Genomic DNA, 21,535 nt, shown 5'->3' on the forward strand with positions numbered 1-21,535 from the left:
TAGAAGATGGGAAAGATGAAGAAACCTCCCAGTTACCTACCCAGGGTCATTTCACAGTGGTGGGCTTCACTTCTGTGGGCTGTGAACACAGCACCTGTTAACACTTTTGTGTGTCTCAAGGCCAGACACACAGAAAAGATAAGTCCTGCAAATCAGGAACTAAGAGCAATTCAGTTGGGTGACACTTGCTGGCAAAGCTCCTGCATTGGATGTCCAGGAAAGACTTGCTTGAGATGCAGGAATGTACATATGATGTGCAGGAATGTAATGTGCCCTCAAAGGCACACAGGGTGAGTGCATGGCTGTTTCACCTGCAGGCAAAATCTGAACAACCCAATTTCACAAACCACATCCTGGTGCCATATGCACCATGCCACAAGGATGGAGATTGTCTTCATTCTCCAGAGTATCCCCCAGTCATTCTTTCTCCATCTGATCAGGAGGATCTAGTCACATCCCAAAAACATAGGATGGGGTAAAGTATCTCTGACTGAAATGCACAGTCATTAGCATGGTTAGCATGGTTGAGACTTTCTTTAGGAGCAAGAAAAGTCAGAAAAATCAATTTAATAAAAAATGTTGCCTTAGCAAAGTATTTAACTTCCTATTTTATTGCAGCTCTTACAGGTCTCCCTTGATCTCCTCCATATATAAAGACAAAAATCATTCAAGCTACCAAGAAACCTTCAGATTAGTATTATGTCAAAGGCATCTTTTATCCACTTTAAACAATTGATAAAATGATAGGCTTTTTGACAGGTCAGATCTGCAAGGTAGGAAACAACCAAATTAGCAAACCATGGCAGAGCAACAGAAGGTCAGAATCTGGAACACAGAGAGGCAAAACAGGACACCTTTAATATGTAGGCAAGATGGATTCCCTGGTACCTGTAGTCTCTAAATCTGAGATTGCTCAAGGGTTTGATGCAGCTCCCAGCATAAATTAGAGTAATCAATAAATATTGGGTTTATGGCAATTTCCCAAAAGTCTGCAGATAGGCTGCTGTGGCTCTGGAACTCCCTAGGACTTGGAAATCCCTCCAAGCCCACTTGTTCTGCATGGATCCTCTTTGGTGCTGTAGCTCTTAAGCATGTCTTAGCAGTTCTAGTGAATTTGTCTCAGGTTTCTTGTCCAAGATGCCTTGATAAACTCATGCATTCCAATGCTCCCTTGGATGTGTACACACATGCACTTTTCACACTTGTACTGAAGAAGGCAGAGGAGTGGAAAGATGAGGAGTTGTAGAATTGTCTTATTCACTTCCAGTATTTGTTTCAGAGGTTTGTGATATGGCTTGTAGAAATGAGCCTTAGCTCTTATTGCAGAAAACACTTAAGGCCTTCAGAGGAGCAAAAGCAGTCACGCCTGTGAGGTCCCTGGAGCTGCTTCTCAGCCTGACTTACAGCCACACCTGTGAAGAAATGACTCCAAAGACATAAGTCACCCTCCACATGGGTTTCCACCATGCACTCACCACTCAAAAACCACTTATAGCTCTGTGTTCGCTAATGGTGTTCGCTGAGTGCATACAATGAGTCTCTAAGGTATTTTCTATTGCCACTTCTGGTTTTTTGCTTCCTGCCATCAGCAAACAGAATTATCTCCACAAAGGGATAGCACATCCCAAATCACATTGATCAGGGGTATTGAACATGATACTGATGCAAGTTACTTGAGAAATGTTCAGTGAATCCCAGAACCAGGTACAGTCCTGATGGAAAGGTGGCTGCTACAAAGCTGTGCAATCGCAGCTACATGGCTCAGCATGGAATTGTGTGCACTTTGTGACCCTGTGCTGAAGTGGGAGAGAGATCAGAGGCCTAGTAATTCCACGTTAAATCCACAGAAAATGCTGCCTGTGGGCATGTTTGGGTTTTTATCTGGTTATACAACTCTCAGGAGCTGATGCTCTTTTGACTGTTGTTGCTACAACCAGACTTGTTTGAGACTCCATGAAAAAAAGTGTTCTGCTTATTCCTGGTTCCATTTTCCATACCTGCAGTTCCCAAGAGTCTGGGACATCAGCCTTTAACATTTTAGGCTTCCTTGATCCCAAGTTTCTGGGTTGAGCAGAGTATCAGCAGTGATATCCTAGGTATACTCCATCACTCTGATATTTTATAGTGCTAAACAGATCAGGGTGGGATTCCACACTTTCATAGTAGATTCTGTATTATTTGGACACCAGTATACTACCTTAGGAGTAAAGGAAAGCTAAAGATCTGGTTGCTACATAAAAATAATGTTATAGATACGAAAACTCTAGAAACTTAAATGGTAACTCTCAGACAAACTTGACAATGTTGGGTATATCAGACATAGCAGGATTGAATGTTACAATTGCCTGGTTTAGTGTGCTGTTTTCAATATTTAGTTTATCCTGGAGAATTGAGAATGTTACTCTAGAAACAAGTGGTCAGATTTTTCATGACCAGACTAGGTTCTTAGACCTACATTTCCTCCTGCAGTCTCTTCTTCCCAGTCCTAAGTATATGGGTTTCTTCATTTGAACTGGCCAGGTCTTGTTATGTATGAGCTTCAGCAGCTTCTTCAGTACTGTGACTGATTTGTGTGCTGTAGTTTTGGCCTCCTCTTAGCTTTTGCAATGCCAGGTGAGACTGTAATATATCATTTTAACATACATTTGCTGTAGTGTAATATTATATTACCATCTTGACTTCTGCCAGAAAAATATGATCTATAGCAGATAATATGCCCTTAAGCTAATAGCAGGGCATGGAAATACTGTCCTGGTGACCCTAATGGTCTTGATTATTTTTAAAATATTTTTATTGCTTAAAGCTCTTGAATTCACATTTTGTATTTAGTTCAAAACCAAGTGTGGGGTAGTGGTTTTAGAGCAGAATCATTGATCTGAATTTTTCTCTACACTCATCTGAAATCTCCAAATTTTTCCAAGGCTGACATTCCATCTCTCATTCATGCTATTTGTCCAGATAAAAAAAATCTCCTCATCTTAGGAGGAGAATGGTTGTGCTGTGTAAGAATTGTCTTTTTCTGCATAGGCAGAAAGTTCTTTGTAGGAAATTTTGAGTTAACATTTGCCTTGTTTAAAGATGGAACAATTTTAATTCCACACAATTCAAGCACAGCACCTCCATTTGAGCACCCTGATGTCACCCTGTTCTTTTGAGAGTTTTAAAGTTCTTCTAAAAGTTTTCTATGCCTTCTGATGTTTACATATTTCTACTGAATTTTCTCCCACTGTTCATATAAATAATGATTGTTTTGCATTCTTCTTTGTGGGTCAAGAGAATTGATGAACTGTTGGTTTGACCAGTGTGGTTGGAGAGGTGGCAATTTCATCCTCCAATCCACTGTCACTTTTGATATTCTATATATAGTGGAGTCAGAAAATAAAATCTCTCTTTTAGTTCTTTTCTTCCCTCTTTTACATCTGGTGTCCGTGTGTGAGTTATTTTGTGTCATAGTGTGACACCCCAACACTCTGGTTTTGATTGCATCTTTGATGTACTTGTCCCTCATTTTGACCAAAGAGGTGCAGGAAGGTTGAGCTAATTCTTGCTCTGGTGACAAATGTGAACAATTTACTTTTTCTCATATTGTCATGGTACCTAACCACTAGAAGTCTGGTGTGGTCTTAGAAATATGAAGACATATATTCCGTATCCATGACCACTGTCCACTGAAGTGTCCATGTCCACTGAAGTGTCATTCTTTAGCTTCCTTGGGACATCCAGGCCTCCCAGAAGCAGAACAAACCTGCTGTGTGTGAGGCCAGAGTCTTCTTGGGTCCGGGACAGCCCTTTTTCCATGGCTGTAAGCAGGAATCTTCCCCAGCTTTTTGCTGTGAAAAGGTCCTGAAAGCCCAGAAGACTTAGTTGAGCTTGTCCATGCTGGTTCCTTTTTGGTGTCCAGGATGATCATGTGAAATTTAGCAGGTTCTACCTTTGAACTGAATATGAGGGAAAAGTTTTTGGAAAATGATAATTTCTCGTGAGGTTTCATGGCCTTGTGAATATAAACATGCTGAACTTTCCTTTGTGTTTAGCTGATAAGTTACCATAAGTTAACAATATCATGCTGTTCCAAAAAAAGACAAATGCCATGCTGAGATGTACAAACAGGGCTGTAGCCTGCAAGACACACAAAGTAATTCTACTACTTTGCTCAGTGCTTGTAAGGGCCAAACAAGGACACTGTGTCCATTTCTGGGCACTGGTCTGCAGCAAATGTGGAGACATGTTGGTGAGAGGCCAGAGGAATGAAACAAGAATAATCTGAGCTCAGGAAAGCATCTTTATGAAAAAAAAAAATTCATTTGCTTGGTCTAAGAAAAAGAGTAAAAGGGGAAGTGAATCAAATCCCAAATAAAGTGATTATGAGCAAGGAGGCACTGGCCTTCATGTGGTAGATGGGAGAAGAAGACAGGCTTAAGTTGTAACAAAAACGACTCATGTTAAATGTGAGAAAATATTTTCTTTGGTAAGAGCATAGAAGCATTGAAGGAGGCTGCCCTGAGTGTCTGATTGGTTTTCTTCCTGACAAGGTTTTAGAGAAAATATGCCAGGAACTGCACTACCATTGCTAAGCCCTTCTTGGGCTAAGGGGCAGCTTCATAGTCCCTTGAGATCCTTCCCATGCCAGCTCTTAGGTGTACCTGAGCAGCTGCTCTTGAGACTTTTGGTTAGTTACTGTTTGATTAACAATTTCTTCATCAGTAATGCATGCCATGAGTGTGCCATTCAGCTTCCTTTCACCCAAAAAACCAAAGATTTATTGAACATTTCTGGCTTTTCTGATTGATTTAGTCAGACAACTAAAACTTTCATTCAACTGACAAAATGGCACTGATTGCTGCAAGCTTTCCAAGTACCCACAGCTGTACCTGGCTACCATTCCTCCCCACCTCAGCTACTGTTCCTGCCATGGCAATAGTTGCCTGGTAGCTCATCCTGTCCTTGGAACCAGTTCAAATTCCTCCATAGACGCTTAGAAGCTCTCTTCCAAGACAGCTCAGAATCAAAATGTCTCATATTTGCTGACACAGAGTGAAAAAACTATTGAGGATTATTTTTAAAAGGGGAGGGAGGATAAAAATCAGGCCATGTCAAAAAAAAAAAAAAAAAAAAAGAAGAGAGAAAATTCCTATTTAGTTTTTATGTTTTCTTGCAAAAATAATCTTATGGAATTTTATTGGCTGAATATATGTACAAGGAAAAGGTATTCTGCATCGAAGAGCTCATAACCAAATACTAAATAATGTTCTACGTGTAAAAACATTTGCAAAGGAAAAATATATCAATGGATTCCATCTTAATTCAGTTGCTTGTTAATTTAATCTTTTTTTTATTTATTAGCTGAAACTGCAGGACCACAGTCATTTGTTCTATTAGTAGTACAATTTCCACTTGTAGTATGCTAAGTTTTATGTCTGGAGGCATACATCAGCAGGTAATTCAATCATTACCTGTGTAATGCCTTCTTTAATAAGGAAGAGGCTCATAATCTTAATCTAATAAGAGAACTGAAGGAAAATTTGTCACAACAATAGTTGATACTAGAGGATATTATCTGGGGCACTGGCAACAAGATCACAACCATTCATTGGAAAATCAGTACTTTCAAATATTTTCATCTTCAGGTGTGCAGGGAACTTGAAAGCAGCTGTGAGTCCTCTGTCTCCTGTTAAATGAGTTTGGTTTTCCAGCTATAGCTGAATTTTAGGTATGGAGAGTTGTAAATTTGGACACTGAGATTTATGAGGAGCTGAGCATACACTTAGTTTTGCTTTTCTGTGCCGGTACATCTTTGGACATTTATCCTTCAGTTTTCTGCCTCAGGGGTGTGCTTTATATATACACAGCCCATCATGTTCTCAGACATCACCTCTGATGTTGCTTCAGTTCTGTGTCCTGTCCTGAGAACTGCTAGTTCCAAATTACTCAGAGGGATACCAACTAATGCCCTATACCATAAATGAATGATTTTGTTTTCATTGTCTATTCCATTGTCATGCTCTTGAATGACAACTGGGACTATTAACTGCTGTAAATGTTGTTTTAAAATTTGCTGTATTTTACCAGTTTGGATGCTTTGACTTTGTCTACTGTGAGAAAAGAGAGATAAGACATTCATTTACTTCTTCTACATTTCATATTTCAGCCATGTACTGTTTTGTGGTGAGGAGTTCCTAAATACTCAGCAGCATCAGCCCAAACCCCTACACAGCAGCCCAGCAAACAAAATTATATTGTCTGTCTGCTGCTGGTGGAAACAGTTTCCTTTTTCATAAGCCAATAACCCCAAAGGCAAAAGAAAGCCTTATTAAAGTAAAAGCAGAAAAAACTGAGTAGTAAATCAGCAGGCTGTGGTCTTCCCACAGCAGATGGGGTAGTCACTGACCTCATCCCACCTTGGTTGGTCCCTACGCATGGTTCCTTGCCCAGACTCCAGGGACGCCATCCCTGCACCTATCTGAGCATGCAGTCCCCCAAGTCCTTGCCATCCCAGAGGCAGCTGGGGGAGGGAATGAGCTGAGCTAAAGAGCATTAGTCAGACCACCCCATCCATGTCTTTGCAGTGTCTCGTCAGAAATTACTTGCTCTGTTTCAAATGTCTCACCTCCAAGTCCAGGCCCTGCCTGTGCTGGTCCTCACCTCAGGACATTGTATCAGCTCTTCACTAGTGTTTGTATCTTTCCTGAAACCACAGGTGATGGGAGGAAGATGACATTTCTCTAACTGGAATATGGAAAAGTGTTTTATTCTTTATTGTGTTGGGCACTGAAGAAGCCAAAACCACCATCCATCTGCCAGAAAAGATCAAAACACAAACACTTCATGACAGTCACTCGTTGCATTGATCTGTCCCCTCCTAATCCTGGTTCCGGTTAACATTCTGTAATCCAGCTGTCAAAGGGCCACTTGCCAATACCTAGACACACCTTGATATCTAGCCAAAGATTTGATTGCCCTTGCTAATAAAAATGCACTTGTTCAAGCCAGGGCCAAAGAATAGTTTAGAGTGGACCTGCCACAGAGAATTACAGTGTCTGCCCAGCTAAGTGCAGTAACCACAGAGGCATGAGAACAACAGGAACTTTGTCTCTCCTCTCTCATTTACCTCTGCATTCAAACCTTCATGGTAATGAAAATGTATTAAATAGTTCCACATGCTTGGTGGTCATACAGCATGCATGATCGTCCAGACTGGCTACCAGAACATGCCCCACAATCACAGTTTTTCCCTGCAGTAGCTCTTTATTTGATCTAGGTAAAGATCAAATCCATACAGCTGCATTTAGTGATAATAAGTCAGCCTCATAAAAAGGTTCTCAGCACTTAAAAACTCTTGATGACTTGCTTCAGAAATTAATTGTTCTCAGGATGAGCAATGTATGCCTAGCTTCTACTCTAAATTTGATTAACTTCAGATTCTTACTACTAGCTTTTAGACCTGTTTCAAATAGGCTGAAGAGCTGTTCATTGTGAATTTTCTGTGCTATCTCCTTTCCTGTAGCCATAGCCATTTTCATATGCCATAATTAAGTTAGTTCTTCATTTGGAAACCCTGTAGACATGCTGCAGGGAAAATGTATTGAGCATGGAGAAGCTGCAGTATTTTTCATCCCCAGGAAACAGGCTTCAAAGGCTGCTATAGCTAAGCTTACAAAGGCACAATTGCCAAACCTTTCAAGCCTTCGTGACTCATTATGGAGAAGTTTCAAAACTTGGTTTCAAATGCCTCCCTGGAGTTCATTCTCCCTTTCAATGCAAAATAACTCTTTCTGGTGACCTTGTTTTATTTTTATCAAGGATAAATTCAAAGGCAGAGGGTTAAGAATGATCAATGGATAGGAGATGATGGACCAACACCAAAAGATTATTATGGTTAATTGCTTAAGAGAAAGGCTTGATTCTTACTGTGTTTGATGCTTCCTTATTCCCCACTTGCCCACCCAGGCCTCAGAGTGTGCTCTGTTCATGGACACCGATCAGGTCACACATTTTAGAGCATCTGCTATGACCAGAGTCACACAGAACCATAGGAAGATTAAGCCACCCACCTTAGGTATGTGGCAGAGAATCAGGCATCTAACATTGTTTGAGGAGGTGTGGCTGTGTCACCAGGGTGCCTGGATGACTTTGCCAAGGTTGTGATATGTCCCAGGTGGGTTGTTGAGTGGGGACAGCTTCAGGGGCATATTGAGGACTTGGCTTGACAAAACAGAACCATCATGGCAATGAGGGGTCCTGGTGTATAGCTGGAATCACTTTTCAAATCTTTCTCTTACAGTTCTCAGAGATGGGCTCTCCATAATACTTCAGTTATGAAGGAAGAAGGGAAGCTGAATTGTTTTTTTGCAATGGAGAAGACAGAGGGAGAAACACCAGCACTGTGGCTCCCACCTTGTTGCTTATCTCCCTGCCAACATGTACCCCAAATCCTCTTTGTGCTGTATTAAGGAAAGGAAAAGCTTTGACATCTGCTTTCTTACGTCATCTTTTCCAATTTTGCATCCAATAACCCCCTGGTGAAAAGAGGAACAATGACTTCATATAGCTGCTGTTTGATTCTTTTGCTGTTTACCTGGAGCACTGCTGCCTATGGGCCAAACCAACGGGCACAGAAAAAGGGAGACATTATTCTTGGAGGATTGTTCCCTATTCATTTTGGAGTGGCTGCTAAAGATCAGGATCTAAAATCAAGGCCAGAATCAGTGGAGTGTATAAGGTAAGCTGGTAAAAGGGAAAATAAAGTTTTGGTGGGGAAGTCTTCACATTTCTTGACTTTAAATTGTGTAAATATGGTCTGTAATCTGATGCTTATGATTGGAAGGTATGATGTAAATAATGGAAAAAACAAGTGTTTATGTGAAACAGTAAAATAAATACTATTTGGACACTAAAAGAGGGCAAACTTTGTACTACCTGAAGCTGCCAAAACATTAATATACTGATCCATCTGGCCATTCACAGGGAACATTTGAATAGTATCTGAAAATTAGCTTCCCTAGCAGGACTGAAAATTACCAATAAATGCCCTTTAGTTTATTTGATTATAGTAATGTATGGCCAAATAGTTTAGAAATCAATTTTTTGTCCAGTTTTGCCTGTCATCTTCTAAGACTTTACAAACTGTTAAGTTGCCTAAACAAGTGAAAAGATTAAAGTGAGATAGGTCAGGGCTTTTGAAAAATCCCAGTGAATGACACATAAATGTCTCTTTAGGACTTTGTAAAAGTCCCAAACTTGAGACCAGGCTTTCCTCACCCAGAGTTCTTCTCTTTTGTGTAAACAACACATCTATGTTTTGTCTTAAGTTTTTGGGAGTTAACCTTGGGGTGAGAAATGCACATGAAAACAGTTCTTCATATTATTGAAGTGTAGGCATTTTTATGATGAAACGTGAGGAATTTTTAACATTACAAGCCTGCACATAATACACAGAACAAGTGGAAAGTGTGACAGAAACTGATTGCAACTGGAACATCATATAAACAAAATATAAGAAATTAATGTGGATTTCTGTCATGACAGTGCATGAGAAAACACTTCATTGTTATGGGACTTCTGTTACCATGTGTGAAGAACTATCTATCTGAAATTATTTGGACCTCTCATCCTACGCTGGGGATCTAGTACAGTTTTGTTGCAGATGGCAATGAGGGATGGCCAACAGCATTCCTGTTACAGATTTCAGGTGTGGTTTCCCACTGAGACACTGAGCAAGACACAACCATCTAGGTTATGAGATCATGCCCAGAACCTGTTATGGGGAGCACACAAAAGTGCCAATAAGCAGGGATTATTTTGGCTTCTTCTGTGTGTGCACAGGAAAGTCATGAACTAAAAGTATGTGCAATGTCTATTTCATGGAGCAAGAATCTCTGCCAGCTTTTCAGCATTTTTTTTCCTCTACCAAATGCATAATTTTAAAAGTGGAATGCTGGAAAGCAATAGATGTTTTCAGCTCTAGTTTCTTCTTCTCCTGCTCCAGCTGGCAGGCAGGACAATGCAGATATTTGCAAACTAAACAGCTTTCATTTCTATCGAGTCTGGGTCAGCCTCAGTGGCTGTCTTGACATGGTCACATTATTGGAAGAGATGGCTGGAAAATGTTCTGCCACAAGTACTACAAGTGTGTGGTTGCCAAAAGGCATGTTAATGAAGTAGCACTGCCAACAACAGGCAAATCCTGAAAAGCCAGACTAGCTGTTTTAAGGACACAATGGGAGATCCTTCTGGGTGGCATTCAATCTGCTAAAAGGTATCCTATCCTCCTGCTGAAATTTGCCTGGATAAAATCCCTGTTCTTTTTACCCTTGTAAGTAGGTGATGAAGGTAGAAGATATAGGTGCAAAAGAGAAAAAAAGATGACTGCAGAGGCAGGCATTTGTGGCACATATCCTTCAGGCAGATGGATAAATTGAGAGTTGATAATATAATGCTGTTGAAGAAAGAATGAAGGTCAGAGATCTAGCTGCAGAGGTAGTAGAAACTACAAAAGGAATAAGGGGATGATTGGACCAGAAATAACTGGAAGTTGCTTCATTGCACACATCTTTACAAGAAAATGTCCATTTGCAGGAAATGTTTAATTCAAAAGAGGTTGGATTGAGAAGACTTTTTGAGATTGGTCATCAGGTTTTAATGACGGAGGTAATAAATACATGGGAATGTTTGTGTGTATTCGTTGTTATTGGTACATGTCAAATTTAGAGCAGATCTTTTTCTGGAAGGATTTTCTATTTTAAGCAGTATTGAAGTCAGAAAATTCCTTCTGCTCAAGTTGTACAGAAATCTCTCAACACAAACATGGCAGTCATTTTTTGTTTTGATCAGGCGTTAGACTTTGGCAGGGTTCTGCATGCTGACTGTAGGAGTTCAATACATTCATCAAGTTTTTTGCTAAAATCTTAAATTATCACATGTGAGTTTCCTAGGTTCCAGGCAACTGACTGGTCTGGAATTATCAAACTTATATTTTTGGGGGCAGAAAAAAAAATTTAGGTTCTAGTTTCTTCACAAAGTAAGTCTCCCCGATCTTGTAGTGTCAAAAACTTCTGTAGGGTGGGAAATCTACAGATTAGCAAATTAGATAGAAATCCATAGGGAAGCACAAATGTGACTGTACATGGTCAAACCAAAGGTGCTAAATCTGTCCCATACCTTTACCTGCCCTTGTTGCCCTTCTCTGAGCCTTCTCCAGCACTGTGTATCTTTTCGAAGCTGAGGCTAATAAGTTTTATACCCACCCCTTTTCAGAGGGCTGCATACAGTTTTTAATCTCTTTATTATGTAGAAAAATATGTCTCATATCACATAAGAAAATTATTCCCAGATCACTCCGGGATAATGAGCATCCTCTCTCTCTCCTCGTGCTTTCTTGCAGCAGTATATCATCAGACCACATGAAAAGCTCCATGACAAGACCTAAGGGTCCCACTGAAACCCTGTGGGTGGTCTATTTTAGAGTTCAGAATCAAACAACTTAAGATAATGTGGTTTTCCTCTGTTTTGAGGACTGTTCAACCTGATCAGTGTTGTTTGGACATTTAGCTGTGTTCAGTGCTATACCTATGCTCCCTAACTGGACTTCCCAATGGATAGGACAGCTGGGGCTTCTCAAAAAGGATAGGACTGTTTTCTCTCCACTTTCTCAGTTTTTATGTTCTTCATGCTCTTGTGGCTCAGCACCTTTCTCTCAGCTCAGCAAACCTACTGGCCTGAACCTACTGTGCATATCTGGCACATGATTATTTAGAAATAATATAACTCAGCGGTGAAAGGAAAAGGGAATGGTAACAATCAGTTCCCTGTTCTTTTTGTGCTGCTGCTACTGAAAATGCATCCTTGTGCTCTAAACACTGAATTGTAGAGCCCGAAGTGAAAATGTACCCATGATTTTGCCACACTAAATGTCAGATAGGAATACACAAAGTGAGAGCAGTTTTGTTTCCTGTTTGTTGTTTCAGCAATCAAGGATCCTGCATTTGATATAAATCCACCTCCTGTCTTTGTATGCCTCAGGTGCTGCTGCAGCAACTTTCCTTATAACATTTGCTGATGCATATCTGATGTGTGCAGGGGAGGCAGAGACTGAGCACAGCACAAGCAAGCCCTGAGCCCCGTTCCATTCCCTGTCAGCACCCCCATAGGCCTATTCATAACCTGATTTCTCTACCCCTTCTTGATTTCAGGGAGATTAGCAGTTTTCTTGTATTCTGATCATCAGTCTAGCCAAGGTCCCACACTGTGACACAAAGCTTTCAAGCTGTGAAACTGTGGTGAGACATTGTCCCCACGTCATAGTGCAAGACTTCACAGAGCATGGCTCCAGGAGTCTTTACCCCACTGAGCTTTTCTGTCCTTCTGAGAGAACAGAATTTTAATCTGAGCCCTTGCAGATGTATTTGCTAATCCCATTGCAGACCTGAATGTACAAGATACTTGGAATTTCTCTTGCCTAAGATGTAATTATATAATTTTCTCTCTCTTCCATTCACCTTCTGAATTGTAATTTTTTAATTTTTTATTTTCTTTGTTCTGCGTAATTCCCCTCACCCATAGTCCTTGATTGTAAGAGTGGTAAGCAACTCATTATACCCATGACTGCAGGAATCCAACAAATGACTGAAAGTCTCCCCCTTGCATAGCTTAGAAGTAACAGTGGTAGTAGCAGTGATAACATGCAATTAATGTACTGGAAATCTAGAGAGGACAGAGAAATTAGTATGTGCATGCAACCACTGGAGAAAGAGGAGTGCTGGCATGATTGAAAGGTATATGCAGGCTTTGCCACCATTTCTGAGTATAAATACCTGTCAGATATAGGGGGTAAGTGAAAGCTTTATTCAGAGCTTTCACATCAGTTTCTCCTTTTTTTTTTTTTTTTTTTTCTTCATATTCCATTGCTTAGTACCTTGCAAGTGTGATAAATGAAGGTCATGAATACACATGAGGCTGTGAATTATTTCTTTATGGAGACTAGCAAAGATCAGGACCAATTTCCCTGCTGGATCCAGACAGTAAGAGCTGTTAAAACCAAACCACACAAACCAACTGGGGATGGAGCTATGGGGAGCTTAAACCATGCAGACAGCTTTGCCCCTTAATTTGCATAGGGGGCAAATTGCTTGTTTTAAAACACTGACTGGGACATTTAAGCCATCCTGAGCGCTGTTTGTCAGACATGTTTAGTTTCTAGCAAACTGGTCTTCTGCACAGCTGTCCTCTGCAGAGGTGACAATTACAGCAAGGTGTTGTTTCCAATTTCTCTCTCCCAGTTTGTGCTTCTCCTTGGGAATACAAAGATCAGTGGGTTGAATACTCTGAGAGGTGGGAGAACAAGTATTAGAAGGGAAACCTTTAAGGAAGGAGTGTAAATAAAAATTCCCCTCTACACCTGTGGGCTCTGAATTATTTACATTAAACTCTCATTTAGAGCTTAATGGCCACTTTTCATAGCACCACATCTCACAAAATGCAAGACTGTGTGAACATACCTGTAAAGTAATACAGCAGAAAATGAGCTTTGGAGGCTGCTTCTTTGCCATCAAGAAAATACCAGTGGCTATTTAAATATTCTGGAAATCTAATGAAAGCTTGCTTCTGATAGTAAATACTGTACAGCTTCTTCATATAAATTACCAGTCAAATTTCTGCATGGTTGACAGAGCATTCTAGTGACTTATCATATTAATCACAGCAGCAGCACGGCACAGGGGTCAGCTGCATCAGTGGGACCTACTGCCAGGTTCAAAGGCTGCTCTTAACAATCCCTCATGTACACACCAAGCAAAGAGGAACCTATCTGCAGCCCCTGCTGGGATCTTACAGTACAGTGGGAGAGAAATTGTCCACAAAATATCCATTCATAGAAATTGGAAGGATCTTGCTTTATTTAGAGGAGTTTGGCAGCACTGCCTTTGTTTGACCATATCTGTGTTATGGAACCGGTACAACGCTGTCTCAGATGACAAAATGACAGCTTGTCTGAAGATCTATCAGGTGTTAGAGAAGACAGAGTGAGGAGTGCTGTCTTCATCCCATCTGATCCTCTCCTCCTGAGCTGCTCATGCTGCTGTCAGCAGACATGCAAGTGAAGAGAAACGCAGGTCTCTTGCCTAGGTTAGTTTAAGATAAATTATTGAAAGTATTTCAAAGATATTTTGGATTCTAGCTCCCAGGAAACAGCCCCTACTCTCCTTTCCCTCCAAAATAAAACCATTCCAAATGCAAGTACCTGAACTAGAGGCCTTATACTGTAAATATACACTAATCAGGAGCATATGTCAGAAAGGAAAACAAAGGCAACCATGTATCGTGGGCCTTAGTCTGCATTTACTGAATTAAATGCCAGATATTTCCTTGAAGTGAAGGGTAAGACGATCCAGATCACTGCTTTCAAAAATACACCATCTGAAGATACCACCTTGTGGCATTTAAAAAAAATAAAGGCAAATTCCTTTCAAGCAGGCAAAATAATTTTCTGTCATACTTCACCTATATAATTTAAAGTAAGCAGGCTTAAATTTGCTTTTACATATACTCAAATGTGTGAAGCTTTTCCCAGTAGTATAGTGGTATCTTTGAACTTCCCAGGTTCTCAGTAGCTTTCCATTTAAATACAGAATATGCGATCTTTTACATGAGGAGCCTGAATATGGCTCCTTGCTTCAAATCCTATTCATATTAAAAATATCTGTAAACACGTGCTGCTTTTTAAAAATTCACAGCACCCTTCCTTGTTTCCATTTATCCCAATGTGCATTACTGACCACATGTAGCAACATGGTGTGCCCAATACATCTTTTCCTGTACACAGCACTCACTGACTCAATCCCTCTGAGCCTTGGCCTTTTATTTAAGAGCTCTCTCGTTGTATCTCATCCCTTAATGGTTTGGAACTAGAGCAAAAAATATTCTAAATGACCAAATTACTTCTATCAGTAACCCACACTCCCATGCATCTAAAGACTAATCTTAATAAAGCTAACTGTCCCTTTGATAATAAGTTAGTAATTAGTTATAACTAAGGACTCAAACTTTTTGACCTGAAGAGATCTGTACTGTGCTGTCTGGGCTTTGAGGTTTAACCTCAGAGCTGAACCTCATTTGGAATTTGGCCAAAGATGTCTGGAGAGGTGAAGTCAAGTTGAATAAATGAAGTTTTTAAGACTTAAAGATAAACCTTAGATGCAATGTCATTAGAAATTCTGACCCCAGATGAATCAGATAAAACTCCTGGAATGGAAGTAACATGGCTTTGTTCATTCAGCTTTGAAAAAGTCAGACATAGCTAACGTCAACTTTGGAAGCAATTAATTTAATCTAGCCATTAAAAAAGTTTAGGTCATATATCTCAGAGATTGAAAGGTGATTTCATGAAGCTTATCTTTAGAAATCTTCACCTTAGTAATGAAAACATTTCTCTAAGCATTTCAAAATGTAACTCATGTGAAACCTACAATTTACCATTTCATATAGAATCTGTTCTTGGGCAGGCTATTTCCCCAGGCTTTTCCAGTTTTGGGGCCCGTCACTTTTCCCAGTGTAACAGTGTAAAGCATAACAGCATTGACACTTTCCTGTTTTCATCTGCAACTCAGCACAAAGCTGCAAACTAGCTGGTATCCTGACTCACAGTGCATTCCAAGGAAGGGCAGGTTTCAGCTGATGAAAGATTCTGCCATTCCAGCTGCATCGCCCTAAAACACGGCAGCCTCACAGGTGCACAACTGGTTGCCAGGGCAACTTTATAGGGGAAACACAGTAGAACTTTAGAATAATATGTATCAAAGATACTTTCTTGCTGCTGCTTTCTATGAAGTTTCTCTCCTTTGTGGATAAGCAATCATCATGCTTCAGCTTCTTCCACTGCCAGGCTACTGATGCCATAAGCAGTGACTGCTAGCTCCCACAGGACAGTGGCCACCAATCTGCAGCTCTGCCTTAGCTCCGTGCACAGGTGCAAGATGATCAGAAAACTCAGCTTCTCTATCTTTGAGAAAAGCAGAGGCTTCAAAAAACAGTTTCAGTTTCACAGACCAGTTCTAAGGGCATCTTCTGAGTTCATGTCTAGAGCAAATTGTGTGAGAGAACTATAATAATGAGAAAAGTTATGCCTTCTGTGAAGGCACTGAAGTATCTAAATAACAAGTTATCAGTTTGCACTAGGACTTATATTTATAGCATGTCTCTGATCTCTGGTATGAACAGTCTGTGCTCTCTCTCACAAACTGAAGGGTGTCATGTGAGGCCGAATTTCCCTGAGCAGAGCTCCTGGGCACCTCTGCATCCAGCAGCATGCCAGTGCTGTGGCTCAGCCTGCTCTGCCTGCCCAAAGCCAGGAGGAGCTGACACACTCCAGGAGTATCCTCGAGCCTAAGTCCCAGGCAGCATCAGCATAGGCTTAGCAGACACTGCCATCTGCATTCAGAAACATGTCAGAGGAGGCTGGAAGCAAACCTGGTAGGTGTAGCTTTCAGTCAGAGGATCACAACATCCATTTCCTCAGGGATCATGAGATCAGGTTTAGGGTCCTGAGCACAAGGGATAGGCCAGAGTCACCATTCCAGACATGCTGTCTTTCAACTTTCCCAGGTTTTAGGGGACTTAGAAAAGTTTACCTCTGGAGTGAGCACCCAAATTGAAAAGTTGAAAGCCAGAATTAAAAGCATGCCTCTTATGTAGTAGAGACAAAAGCAAAATTTTCCAAATTTTTAGTAGGGTGAAGAAATAGCATAAGCTGCTTTTGCCTTTTGTATCTGGAATTTTTCACTCTGACTTTGCCTCATTCCGCTGCTCATTGTCTCCTCTGCTCTGTTTTCCTCCTTCTCATTCTATTTTGTCTTTGTTTTTGCTCCCCCAGGTATAATTTCCGAGGCTTCCGCTGGCTCCAGGCTATGATCTTTGCCATAGAAGAAATAAACAGTAGCCCAACTCTCCTTCCCAACATGACCCTGGGATATAGGATATTTGACACTTGCAATACAGTCTCGAAAGCCCTGGAGGCCACACTGAGTTTTGTGGCCCAGAACAAGATAGACTCCTTGAACCTGGACGAATTCTGTAACTGCTCAGAACATATCCCTTCCACCATTGCAGTCGTGGGAGCAACTGGCTCTGGCATCTCCACTGCTGTGGCCAATCTGCTGGGACTCTTTTACATACCTCAGGTACGCTTCCACCTCACTTATTTAGGTTACAGAAGTGGCCTGCTTCTCTACTCTGCAGAGATTAAGCAGAGATTGCTTAATCTTTGCCATTTCCAGTAGCATTTGTAGGAGAGAAACAATAAAATGGCAGGCAGGAGGGGGAGTGGGTGTCATTGTTGTGATAGAAATATATCTTGCTAGCACTTTGCAGTCCCCAAATGCAAAGGTTACTGAGCAGCCATAACAACAGATGGCCAACAGCAGCCTAGCCTAGGAGGACTGGAGTCCTGTAGAGTGGTTTAGTCTGTGAATACAGCAGTAACTGTAAGCATTCTGACTCTGCTGGAGCCAGTGCCAGCATCCATGGCCCCATCCTTTGGTTTAAGAGGCTTGTTGATCTGCCAAGACCTTAAGTAAAGTACAAGGCTGGCTTAATGTTGGTGCTCTTGATTTTACTTTTCTACACTGAAATCAGCTTTGGAAAAAGTGCTTGGCCTTATCCATTTAAGTGCTATCTTGTATAGCCGAACACTTCCAATCTCTCTTCCAAAATTAATAGAGGTGCCAGAGCTCACAAGAGCCCTTAAAACAAGATTGTGTCAGAATGTGCTCTCAGTCTGTGCTGAGAAATGTATCTTTGCTTCAGCCAGGGCTCTAATTCTCATCTGCACCATGAATGAAGAAGGAAGGATTCTTGATTGCCCTGTGCACAGTAATAGATCTTGTCTGTTGAGTCTTATCAGTCTGACTCCTTTGCAGGAGTCTGAAAAACTGGACATTTGGTCTCTGAGCAGGGCAAGAATGGTTTAAGCTGTGCTATCTGGGTATTGCTCAGAGTGGCATTTGAAGTTGGCATGTAATAAACACCCTGATGACATCTTATGGGGCATTGTTGATTTACACATCACATTACCAGGTGAACAAGGGCAGCTGAGAAGGGTTGGTGAGTTCAACTGAACATAAGAGATGTTTGCAGTTCTCAGACTTTCTCTTTAAACAGAGAATTACATTTGTCCTATGAGGCAGTAACCTTATCTAGAGGCTGCAGAAAAGGGTAGATGTCAGGAGGTTCAGTTCTGGAACGAAGTCTCAGCCAGGTGGTTGAAGTATGACAACTGAAAGCAGACTTTTAGACTGGCAGATGTTGGGTAGAATTGTCACAGCCATTTATATCAAGGCCATTAGCAAATCTAGGCTTATTAGGGCCTGCATTTCAGTAGGAGTTGGAGGTGTATTTTACAATTTATGTATGGCTCATTACTCATTCTGTTGACGTAGACACTGAAAATGTTACAACTTCTGTTCTGTTTCTCAATACCTCAGGTCTGTGTCCCCTTACAGCACACGTGGCAGTGGGACACATTGCCTGTACTCCTGGAAAAAGGTTGATGGAGGTGAGAGTAGCACTGGGCAAGAGCCTGTCCAGGGGAGAGTACAGTTCTGTGAAAGGAGGATTTACTCCGGGGGCCCTTGAAACTGCACTATAAGACCTCCTTTTCTTTCTTCCTGCAGAAACATTAAATAACAGAGTTTAAGGAGAAGATAAGGTTTTCTGTAAATTTCCACTTTGTACAAAATGAACTGTTTATAGAAGACTTTTTCAAGTGAGAGTCAGTCCTAAAGAATTCAGATACCAATCTCAAAATGTGTTTTAGAAGTTCTCCAGATCTTTAAACAGTTATTATCTGGGGTTTATGGTTTTCTTCCTACTTGTAGATAATTCAAATTATATCTTAAGAGCATGTGGCACTTGTTGTGATTAGGAAAATAAAATATTTCTAGATAGTTTTAGAAAATGAAATAAAATCCAGTTTTAGCCATAAAACATGGCGGCTTATGAAGCATGGACTGGCTTCTTTGCTGATTCTGGCCAGCAATCAGGAAACACTGCTCAAGTAGCATTACCACAACACTCTGCAGGATCAAGGAAGCTGATATACATCACATTCTTCTTATATCAGCTGACAGGGATTGTATAAAAAGGCAAAAGGAGCCTGTTTAAGGTTGGGGATGGATGTCAAAGGCAAGGAGAGGAAGACAGAGCAGCTTTGGAATGGCAATACCATCCTGCTGTCTCATGTCTGGTTCAGGACAGAGAAAGCCTGTGTTTTGTCTTAATTCGGTGCATTGCCCTCATTTATCTAGATGGCACATTCTTTTTATTTCTGAATTTGACAGAAATCTTTGCTATTTCTCCAATCTAGTGTCCATTTCTCTCTCCTTCAGATCCTTGACCTTGCAGGTGGGCACAAGCTACAAGCTGGCTCCAGCCTCTCAGGTCTGAGCAGCTGTTCCTGTATGAGTGCCTCTGTAGGATAGGTACAGCTAGAAGAATGTACAGGCCCTCGGAGTGGATCACCTGCAAACACAGGCTAAGAAAATGTGGTTCCCAGGCTGACAGTGATGCTAAGTAAATGGAGGCAATTTATTTCAGGCATTTCACTTCATGGTGTGTTTTGCTTGTTTGCTGTGCTCTGACAGGTCAGCTATGCCTCATCCAGTCGTCTCCTGAGCAATAAGAACCAGTTCAAGTCCTTCCTGCGCACAATCCCCAACGATGAGCATCAGGCCACAGCCATGGCAGACATCATCGAGTACTTTCGCTGGAACTGGGTGGGAACAATCGCAGCTGATGATGACTATGGCCGGCCAGGGATTGAAAAATTTCGGGAAGAGGCAGAGGAGAGAGATATCTGCATTGATTTTAGCGAGCTCATCTCCCAGTACTCAGACGAAGAGGAGATCCAGCAGGTGGTAGAGGTCATCCAGAACTCCACAGCAAGAGTGATTGTTGTTTTTTCCAGTGGCCCAGATCTGGAGCCTCTCATCAAAGAGATTGTCAGGAGAAACATCACTGGCAAGATCTGGCTGGCAAGCGAGGCCTGGGCCAGCTCTTCCCTAATAGCCATGCCAGAGTTTTTCCGTGTCATTGGCAGCACCATCGGGTTTGCACTGAAAGCAGGACAGATCCCAGGCTTTCGTGAGTTCCTGCAGAAGGTGCATCCCAAGAAGTCCACCAACAATGGCTTTGCCAAGGAGTTTTGGGAGGAGACATTTAACTGCTATCTCCCTGATGGATCCAAAAGTTCTCCTGCTTCAACTTCCTTCCACAAGGGCCATGAAGAGGGGCTGGGAGCTGGAAATGGAACATCTGCCTTCCGACCTCCATGCACAGGGGATGAGAACATCACCAGCGTGGAGACACCATACATGGACTACACACACTTGCGGATATCCTATAATGTGTACTTGGCAGTGTATTCCATCGCCCATGCCTTGCAGGATATTTATACCTGTACCCCTGGGAAGGGACTCTTCACCAATGGGTCCTGTGCAGACATAAAGAAAGTGGAGGCATGGCAGGTAAGCTCTTCATTCTTGTGCCTGTTGAATATACCTGCAGAAGGAAAGTTAAGCTCTCCCAAATGCCCTTTAGGGTGCCTTTCCTAATCCTGGGTCTCAGACACAGCATAAGGCTCCTCGGATTCAGTGTGTGACTGTGTCTGAGGTAGGTGCATGCTCCCACCCCACAGGGAATGTAAGGTAAGTTGGGCTAGGCCTGCAGTGAAAGGGGCTTAAACCAGGTTAAATTTTCTTGCAATTGCTGCGGGCCAAAAGTGCACACACAGACAATTACCACAGCCTGCCTGACGCAAGGTAACTTGATCATATATTGAGCTTTACATAAACAAGAGGGCCTGGGGAGAACACATAAACAAGGAAAACAGTTTTCAGGGTTCATTTTCCTTGGCAAGCTTTATATCTTTTGCAATCCCACAGCAATTTTCCATACAGGCTGTGTTTTTTTCCTCACAGTTTTAAGCTTATATAGCATCAAACTAAAGAAGATTGAGTAATGAAGGAAAATAATGTGTGGCTCTTGGGTAGAAAATAGATAGCTGCTTTGATTTGGCAGTGGTAATTGTGAACTGATGAAATTATATTAATGACTTAGTCCCATTTACTCATTCATTCAATGCATTCTGCCCACTGGCACATGGATCACATTTTGTCTTCTGATCCTTTATGAATACTCTCTACCTTACAATGTGTTTGATCATGCTATCCAATGTGGTATTCACTTTGTGGTGTTAATATCTACTGCATTCTTAACAAAATTAGCATGGACTGATGATGATATGTCAATTATGTAGCAAATTCTGTCTGCCTCATTCTGGTTGTCACAAAACACTTGAGCCCAAACATGCCTGAAATCAGAACAACACAGGTGAATAAATGGAGAATCACCTCCCCATTTGCATTGGTGTTTTCCTCTCTTTGGGATAGTCTAATCAAAATAAAGGCTGACCTTGCCACAAACTACAGATGTCAGGTCGCATTCACATATGGGAACTGCAGTTTGGTTCCTGTCTAGTTTCCGTTAACTG

General features: G+C 41.4%; 1 protein-coding gene across 1 annotated transcript in view; it reads left to right on the forward strand.

The window, feature by feature from the left end:
• The first annotated feature begins 8,298 nt into the window (after positions 1-8,298).
• Positions 8,299-21,535, forward strand: part of CASR (calcium sensing receptor) — a 41,625-nt gene continuing 28,388 nt past the window's right edge. Inside the window, exons 1-3 of the mRNA XM_053936595.1 lie at positions 8,299-8,719; positions 16,862-17,168; positions 19,629-20,510. Of these exons, the coding sequence (XP_053792570.1) occupies positions 8,535-8,719; positions 16,862-17,168; positions 19,629-20,510 (1,374 nt within the window). The 5' untranslated portion in view covers positions 8,299-8,534. The remainder of the gene's footprint in view (positions 8,720-16,861; positions 17,169-19,628; positions 20,511-21,535) is intronic.

This window comes from Vidua chalybeata, chromosome 2 (assembly GCF_026979565.1).
Source record: "Vidua chalybeata isolate OUT-0048 chromosome 2, bVidCha1 merged haplotype, whole genome shotgun sequence".
Lineage (NCBI taxonomy): Eukaryota > Metazoa > Chordata > Aves > Passeriformes > Viduidae > Vidua > Vidua chalybeata.